The sequence below is a fragment of the Poecilia formosa genome, unplaced genomic scaffold (genome assembly GCF_000485575.1).
Source record: "Poecilia formosa unplaced genomic scaffold, Poecilia_formosa-5.1.2 Scaffold179, whole genome shotgun sequence".
Classification (NCBI taxonomy): Eukaryota; Metazoa; Chordata; class Actinopteri; order Cyprinodontiformes; family Poeciliidae; genus Poecilia; species Poecilia formosa.
In genome coordinates, this window is record NW_006800118.1 from 907,637 (window position 1) to 917,179 (window position 9,543).

A 9,543-nucleotide genomic window follows, 5' to 3' on the forward strand; every position below is an offset into this window, starting at 1 on the left:
CAGGTGACAAACACCCACATAGCATGATGCTGCCATCACCATGTTTCACTGCTGGGATTGTATTGGGCAGGTGATGAGAAGTGTCTGGTTTTCTTAGAATTAACACCAAAAAGTTCAATCTTCATCTCATCAGACCAGAGAATCTTATTTCTCAGTCTGTGAGTCTTTCATGTGTCTTTTGGTAAACTCTATGCAGGCTTTCACATGTCTGGCACTGAAGAGAAGATTTCATCCAGCCACTCTGCCATAAAACCCTGACTGGTGGAGGGCTGCAGTGATAGTTAACTTTGTGGAACTTTCTCCCATCTCCATCTCTGGAGCTCAGACACAGTGACCTTTGGCTTCTTCTTCTTTCCCTCTCTCACCAAGGCTCTTCTCCCACAATTGCACAATTTGGCTGGATGAAAGAGTTCTGGTCATCCCAAACTTCTTCCATGTAAGGATTATGGAGGCCACTGTGCTCTTAGGAACCTTAAGTGCTGCAGAAATTCTTTTGGAACCTTGGCCAGAACTGTGCCTTGCCACCAAGGCAAGGAACCTTAGGTTCCTTGGGCAGTTCCTTCCACATCATTTGCTCTGACATGAGCTGTGGGGTCTTATATAGACAGGTGTGTGCCTTTTCTAATTAAGTCCAATCAGTTTAATTAAACACATCTGGACTCCAATGAAGGAGTAGAACCATCTCAAGGAGGAGCAGAAGAAATGGACAGCATGAGTGTCACAGCAAAGGGTTTGAATACTTATAATGATGCTATATTTCAGTTTTTGTTTTTTTAATAAATTTGCAAAAATTTCTACATTTCTGTTTTTTCTGTCTAGATGGGATGCTGAGTGTACATTCATGAGAAATAATATGAACCTTTTGATTTTAGCAAATGGCTGCAGTAAAACAAAGTGAAACATTGTTCACTCACTTAATTAGCAAAGACTTTTTTTCATGTAGAGACTGAGGTATTATCAAGTCCTATCATCGTGTTACAGACTTTCCAAAGATTCTGATTAGATTCTAGTTGATACTAGGCTGTGAGGTCAACTTGTGGCTGCAGAACTGCAGAACTGTTTAGATGTGGAGGTGCTGTATTGGTTGGAATTATAACTGATCCCAGGCTTTATTATAAATAATTTAGACTTTTACATAAATAATAACCACCTAGTGGAAACATGACAGCGTTTTGCAAGCTTTGAGGAATCACTAGACATCTAGTCTTCCTGTAACGATGCTTTGCTGTAGCTTAGGAATTTAAAGGGGCAGTATTATGTATTCCCCTTCGTAGAACAGTGCCATTTTGTAGAACAATCAAGTAACTGTTAATTTCAGTTGTCATAAAAATGGTATATAAAGCAAACATAACTTAAAAGAAATCTGACTTAAAGTAATTTAGCACCTTTATATTGGGCCTTTGTCTCTTTAAAAACCCTTGGACGTTTTGAAACTCCACCTTCAGGAAGTCATCACAACATGGCTCCTCTATTAACCCTTTAATAATGATTTTACCAGCCTTTCACTGAGAAGTAGCTCCTATAATGAGCTCAGCTGATGTACGGTTCCACCAGGTGTTTGCTAATTGCTCCTGGCTAGTCTGAAAGAGCTGAGTGGGGGATTTCTGGGAAGGGCTGTTCTGTGAGACAGAAGCTTGGAAACTGCAGATCTTAAACATTTTGCACAGCAGAATGATTGCCAAGGAGATTATAGAATTTCTTAAAAACGCATGAAAAAAATCAAGGCAACATTCCACATACATTTTAAAGTTAAGCTCAAAAAAGTCAATTTTACAAAATAATGCCCCCTTAAATTTGTCCTTAGGCCTAATTCAATAATTTTAAAGGTTATTTCATCCTTTAAATTTTTAATTAATCATGTCATAAAGTGATAGACCCTAATAATCCATAAAATGTAAATATGGATTTATGTTTCAAGAAAAATAATAGAACAATATTTAGACTTAGTGATGTGTGATGGAAATGCAAGTGTTTTTTTTTTTTATCAGTTTTTGTTTTTGTTATAACTTCTCTTAAGCCCTGTGTTCTTCATGAAGCTATTTTATGTAAAAAAGCCTTGGAGGGTTTTCTTCTCCTCACTCTCAACTGGAGAAATGTTATATAACTGGGAAAGCGTGTTGGAAATCTCTGTTTAAAACCTTTGATGTCAAGTCTGAACATCAAACATGTTCTAAATAGAACATATTGCCATGAAATGATATGATATAATTTTTTTAATGACTTGAAAATGCTATCACAGATGAAATTCCACATATTCTGTTTTTTCTTTTATTTGGATTTGGTCAAACAAATATGTAACTTTGTAACTTTAAAACAGAAGGTTTTTTTTCCCCTTTCCTTTATAAACAGTCACTAGAATCAAAATATGTTATATAAATAGATACAAAATCTCACAATACGTTTAGTGCGTCAAAGAACATATAAAATAGATAAATATAAATGTAAACTAATTTTGGCCAACAAACTGTCTGAAATCAGCTACCAAGTGTAAATAAAAATACTTCAGTACATAAATGAAACAAACTGCTGTGGTTCAACTGAACATTAAAAAAACATTATGTCCAAAAATAAGAGTCTTCTTTTGATATTTAACGAAATCTTCCTTTTAAAGATGCTCAACAAAAAAATATGCCTGATTCAAGACCAAGTTAGCAGGTAGCTAGCTTCTTATTCTGTTTCTGAGTAGTCATGGTATCTTTGCGCCTGCAATCAACCGGGTGCTGACAAAACGGACAGAAAATGTTCTCTTGTTTCATATAACTTGAACTTCACACTTGCTTGAGTTATTTATTTACTTTTTGTCAAGATGTTAGTGTTTCAGAAAGTCAGACAGAATGAACCAGTCGCCATGGCTGACTGGTTCATTCTGTCTGTATGGAGAGGAGAGCTGAGTTCCGCATAATCAGGTAACGGCGGGTACGGAAGCTGCAGCAGCCAAAACACTACAGCTAAACTACTGTATATTCTTCCCTTATTGCAGATATCAAGTCTGGTAAAAACCAGCCCCATGTCCTGCACTACTGGCCTCATACTGAGGGTTTGGACTCTCAGCTTCAAGACCAACAAAAAGAAACTATATTGACAATCTTGACCAACGTGCAAGAGAAAGATATATCAACAGAATTGCTCTGTCGGGATTGACCCATATAAGACAGAGAATATGGTTTAGCTGATTTATTCATAGCCACTATCGTGGCATATAGTTACAGATACCTACCCAGATGTCGGTCAGCTACAAAGTTTCCAGAAGTATGTCGTCACATGATAACTATGTATTGCCAATGTTTGCCCGTGGCATATGTAACGCACAAGTTTGACGCTGTGAAACTTACTGTAAATTGGAGGAAGTTCAAAGCATCTCTTCCATCCATCATAATAGGCAAGGATCAGATCCCAGACTCCAACGTCTCTCTGCCGACGTTCTAAGCAAACGGTCACTACTGGAGATCCTTCATGCCCACAGTAACCCCATCCACAACAACTCTTTGAAGATATGTATCTAGATGATTTTATTTTCTGAGACAAATAAAATAGCTGAATTAAATCACACTATTATATCTTTCTACTGAGTTTAATTTCACTCATTCTGTCACACAACTCCAACTTGTAAATGGATATCAATGGATGGATGGATGGAATATCAATTGCAACTTAAGTATTGTGGCAGGATTAGGGTTCTTAATATAAAAATAACTTTTCAACTTATCCAAAACTAACATCCTGGTGAATGAAGAAAAACAAACACAAGGCTAATCTTTTTCTTTAGCCACTGGCGGTCCAGGAGTTTCGGTATCACCCACGGACAGCAGAACAGAGGTAGGAAAATACTAAGCTTATTTCAGTCTTCCTCAGCAAGAGGAGAAAAGGAGGAAGGAGTCGTTCAGTGTTCGAGCAAAGCATAGCAGCCCTCGGCCTTTTCAACCTTTGCCTCTCTTTGGGAGCCCCCTTGAGGTGAAGGCTTCTCAGGAGAGTCTAGAAAGGGAGGAAGGGAGCGCAGCTTGATGTTCATCATTGCTGACAGTGCTGGACCATTGGTGACCCTGCTCTACTGCTGCTAATGCCTGACTGGGCCCAGCATGGAGCTGCGGTGAGCAGAGGGATGTCAGTCAGCTGACCTGCAGCCACCTAACAACCTAAACGCACAACACACGCCACCTGCTACACAGCTCTGAGAGTCCCCATCAAGTCAGATGAAATATGCAAAGATGGAGTTCATTACTTATCCCAATGACTAAAACAGCTTTCTGCTCAAAAGCACCAGATTCAAAGAAATATTTAACAGGAAACACTTGGTTTTCTGTCTGATATAGATTTGATCAAACAGCTCCAACCTGTACTGTATCAAAGATGAATCACAGAAATAAGGGAATAAATCACCTACCAACCACATATTTCACCACCATCACCTATCAGAGTCTGAGACAGGTAACTTTGGGAACTTTGCTCCAGTATGCGGTCTGTAACCATAGTAACCACAGTACATAGTACACTGTGTGCATAATTATTACACAAGTTGTCAACTGATCATCAACTGATATGTTTATACTCAATAAGCATTCAAGTTTATACAGCTTGGAGATGGAAAATATGCATGAAAATGATGATATGATCAAAACTAAAACTTTCCTAATAATTGTGCACACAGCGTAAACAAAAGTTGGGGTCTGTCACAGAGACGTGGTCTCACCTTTGTGCTAACCTGCGTCATAAACAATAGCTTAAGTTAAACTTATACACGCTTTCTATTCTACAACAAAGCTTATTAAACTGATCTCAGTGTGAATCTTTAATATTTTCCGATCTTTCTTTATTACAGAACTACAGAACTACACAACTAGCGCTGCTGATTTTACAGGCTAAAAAAGATGCAAATGTTGCTCTGCAGGAACAACCCCAGTTGGATTCTCTGAACAGTTAACTCTGACATAGCAAATGTCTTCACGTCACAGGCTTATTTTATCAGTGTCAATGAATAATTTTTGCGTATGTTTTCGATTTGCTATATAAAAACGGATGTAGAAAGCTAAACAACCCAAAAAAATGTCTTAGATTTATGTTCTGTTCCTCTGTGGCTTCAACTAAATTTTCACTTTCCTAGATCATCCTTAACTCCATGCATAAGTACCAGCCCAGGCTTCACATTGTCAAAGCTGATGAAAACAACGCCTTTGGATCAAAGAACACAGCCTACTGTTCTCACGTCTTCCATGAGACGGCCTTCATCTCAGTAACATCTTATCAGAATCATAAGGTATACAAACCTGACTTTTTATTCTCCACACGGTCAACAGCTACAGATCTGAGTAATAAAAATCAATAGATTTGCTTAGAACGCCCAGAAAACATAACCAGTGGTGCACCAACTGCAATTTTCTGGCCGACTGACGATTATCAATCATTAAAAAGCCTGAAAATTTTTTATTTAATTAATATAATTTTATTTGTATTAAATAATAATATTAATAATCATTTGAAAAAGAGTTTGTGTGTCTGTGCAGAGTAATCATATACACATCTGGTTTTAAATGTAGACAAAAAAAAACCTTGGCTATTTACACTGAACTTTGGTCCATTTGACCACTAAAAGTTAAGCTTTGTTTCATCAAAACAGAAGTGCAAATAATTTTCCTATCCAGGTAACATCTGTTCATCATAACCTTTTTCAAAGCCACAATTCGAAAATCACCATCGTAATTAGGGTGGTACAAGCCTCTCCATTTTTCTTCCAAATGGATATATGGTCATTGGGACTAAACTGTTCCACTTCAGCTACATGAGACCATAGAGCATGTCTGCAGAGATGAAGATGAGATGTTAGACTACATCCACAAATGTGTCAGTTAACCTATCAGAAGCTTCCAAAGACATGACATTATCATCTGGGCTTTCCCCCATTGTTTAAAGAGACAGTAATAATTCTTTATGTAATGTTTGGATTTTGAAGACATTATTAAATACATTTTTAACATTCTTTCTCACAGTATTGTACCTTTTGGCAAATAGAAATAATTTTGGTGATTCTAACTGACATATAACAAGACAGGTTTGCTTTGATTTAACTTCAGACAATGATAAAGAAAGGTCTATGTGTCTTTTAACCGTAATCATTGTATCTAAACTTTTGGTTTCAACAATAGGTACATGTATTTCAGTACTTTTGTAAAAAAAATTGACAATTATGTAGACATAGCAATTTTTTAAACGGAGAAAGAAACATTCACGATTAAGCAACATTCTTCTCAGCAGCATGTGTGGCATTTCCCCTATATTTGGAAGCGATGTTTCATGCAGTGTTTTAAATACAAGAAAAGTTATTGTGTATCCTAACTAACATGGTAGTATCTGCATCAGACTGCTGATCCCAATATTTATTAGGTTAGATTAGATGGCTCTGCTGTTGGTAGCTGCAGACTGTGCTGCTGCTCTGCATCGCATTACAATGTCACACTGATTCAACACTCCTGTGTTCAACCACAGGTGCTTCCTTTACAGCTTAACGACTTAGCATGTCTGCAGCTTCCTGAAGAGTTGGATAAGAGATGGGTCAGGGGTCCCACCCCCCATTCCATGTCTGAATCTCAGATCTCAGTTTCTGATTAAATTTGAGATCTGTTAGCTATATAAACAAAACACTTCTTCTGCTATGACATTTGAAGAGTTGCTGAGCTCCTGTTTAACACAGCAAATTTGCTTATGAGTTCTAATTATTGACTTACTTACTGATTTAAGCCAGAAAGTCTAAGAGTTGTACTAAAATGTTTTTTTTAGATCACTCAACTGAAGATTGAAAACAACCCCTTTGCTAAAGGGTTCCGAGGCAGTGAAGAAGGAGACCTGCGTGCTTCCAGACTAGAGGGGTACGTTTCTACAGTAAGCCACCAGTGAAGAACTGATTTCATATATCCTTTAACTTTAACATATTACATCTCACTCTATGGTTGCACTGTTTGCAGTTTTCTGGACGATCGCTGATTACTAATCCTTAAAAATCCTGATCTACAGATTCTGATTTTGGCCGATACAGATTTTTTTGTCTGAAACGTTGCTAAATATATTAAGGAAATCACTGAGTTGGTAACAGTGGGGTGACTATAGTTAATGGCACATGTGCAGACATGACCTGGTGAGCAGGTCTGTCAGTCAGACTCTCTCATGGCAGAGCAAAAGAAGACGGTGGCTGATTTTCAGACCTTTGCCAAGGTTGATAAGATCAGTGGACAAATTCGGCCGTAAGTATCAGCTGATCACGGATTCCCAAAATCAAGGAACTCAGGGCCGATTCATCAGTGCACCCCTAACTCATACCTTTCATATCAGCATACTTTTTAGTTCTATAAGACTGTTTTTTTACAGACGCCTGTACTTCTCTCTGAAAATGTTGACTTTTCAATGAATGTCTGACAAAGCCGTTCTGTTCCTGATGTTTAGGAAAGATTATCCAGTCATTTCTAAGAACATGGTTCGTCAGAGGATCATCTCCTCACACAGCCACCTGGCAGGGAAGCTCCGGGCTGGAGTATTGACCAGCCATGCTCAGGTCCTGTCTTCTTATCCATATGACACAGGAGTTTCTCTGTCAAACTTAGAATCCCAGGATTCTCTCTCCAACCACTTTCCTCAAAGCAGAGATCCCAGTCTAGTTTACCACTGCTTCAAACACAGAGGTACGTTTCTGTTTTTATAGGGAAATAATACAAAATCAAACACAGTATGGAGCGGCCCACAGGTCAGTTGACTCTTTTGCTCTGCAGATAACAGCCGACATTTGGAGCTCGGATGCAAGCAACCATATCTGGAGTCGTCATCGGTGATGTCAGAGGAGCATTTCTTCCGTTCTGCTCCCTCCTACGAGTCACCCTTGCTCTCTCGTCCCTACTGCGGCGAAGCCATCACTGCCAGAGAAGCTTGCATGTATAGCGGGATGGAGACCCAGCCAGGAGCGGGGCCTGGGGTGGCAGAGAAAGACGAGCGGACCATCTCTCCTTCTGTTAACTGCAGCATGTGGGCCACGATGCAGCCATATTCCCGCTATGGCGTGGAGGCCGTCCCGTACCAGCCCTTCACCTCTCACCCCTTCTCCAACGCCGCAGCTGTCCACTCCGTGCTGCCACAGCCCGCCTCAGCAATGTTACCCCGACCGCAGACCGACCTGGGCGTCTACAATTCAGCTGTGGTTCAAAGAGCTCTGCCGGTCATACCGCAGTCATCCTCCTCTTCGTCCTGCTCTCCAGTTCTCACTGGTTCCAGTGATGTAATAAGTCATCAGCCTTTGTACCACAAAAAGTCAGGCTCCCCACTCCAGCCTCTGAAAGAGTATTCAGCATGTTCTAGCCAGAGAATGATGCCTATCCGAGATTCCTCCCATCAGTACCAAGTGGGGCTGAGTAATGCAGGGAGTCACTGGACCGACAGCTAATGTGTGGATAAACCCCTCTGTTCAGGTGAGACGTCATAAAAAGTTTCTGAAAGCCCAGAGCGGCTGAAGATACTGAAGTACAATGATACTGAACAGCAGTCATGGTCTCTGTTGAACTGCACTGCACATCTGTAATCTATACAGCCTGTATACTGAACTGTCAGTGCCCACCTCTCCACTTATACTGGTATATAACAGATGGTGCAAAGGCTGAAGATGTTTCTGAGACTCGAATGCAAACTGTGTGTGTGAGGAGCACAAAGTATCTAACACACACCCAGGTCACAACAACAAGCCAGGAGGAGATACACACAAAATATGGAAGCAGGAAGACGAAGAAAGCATAGAAAGAGAAAATAGTCAATGACATTACTATCAGTATTTTCTGAGTTGCCTTTTAAAGTTGCGGTACGCAACTTGTATAAAAATATTTTTAACATATTTGTTGAAAAAGTTGTGCCATGTTGTGACAGTGTGCTGTGAGACAGATCTGTGAAAAAAATTTAGCTCCTCTGCCTTCTCCCAGAAACAACCAATCAGATCCCAAAGGTATCTTAGTTCTGCCAATTATCCTCCATGTGGCGCTGCTCATCCCTCCTTCTGTCTTTCCCCATTGCTCGCTGCTATGCTGCAGCTAGCACAGCCTGTCCTGAATGCTAAAACTAGTTAGCATGGCCAGCCATGACTGTGGATGATATACTCTATCCATCCATCCATTTTCTTCCGCTTCTCCAGGGTCAGGTCGCGGGGGCAGCAGCTTCAGAAGGGAGGCCCAGACTTCCCTCTCCCCAGCCACTTCTTCCAGCTCCTCCGGGGGAATCCCAAGGCGTTCCCAGGCCAGCTGAGAGACATAGTCCCTCCAGCGTGTCCTGGGTCTTCCCCGGGGCCTCCTACCGGTGGGACGTGCCCGGAACACCTCACCAGGGAGGCGTCCAGGAGGCATCCTGACCAGATGCCCGAGCCACCTCAACTGGCTCCTCTCGACGTGGAGGAGCAGCGGCTCTACTCTGAGTCCCTCCCGGACGACCGAGCTTCTCACCCTATCTCTAAGGGAGAGCCCAGCCACCCTGTAGAGGAAACCCATTTTGGCCGCTTGGCCGGATCTCGTTCTTTCGGTCATGACCCAA

The 9,543-nt window shown here is 40.8% G+C and overlaps 1 protein-coding gene across 1 annotated transcript in view; it reads left to right on the forward strand.

Moving 5' to 3' along the window:
* tbx4 (T-box transcription factor 4) overlaps positions 1-9,149 on the forward strand; it is a 25,536-nt gene extending 16,387 nt beyond the window's left edge. The window contains exons 6-9 of the mRNA XM_007565554.2: positions 5,099-5,251; positions 6,769-6,857; positions 7,429-7,664; positions 7,752-9,149. Coding sequence (XP_007565616.1) covers positions 5,099-5,251; positions 6,769-6,857; positions 7,429-7,664; positions 7,752-8,416 — 1,143 coding nt within the window. The 3' untranslated portion in view covers positions 8,417-9,149. The remainder of the gene's footprint in view (positions 1-5,098; positions 5,252-6,768; positions 6,858-7,428; positions 7,665-7,751) is intronic.
* Positions 9,150-9,543: the final 394 nt, after the last annotated feature.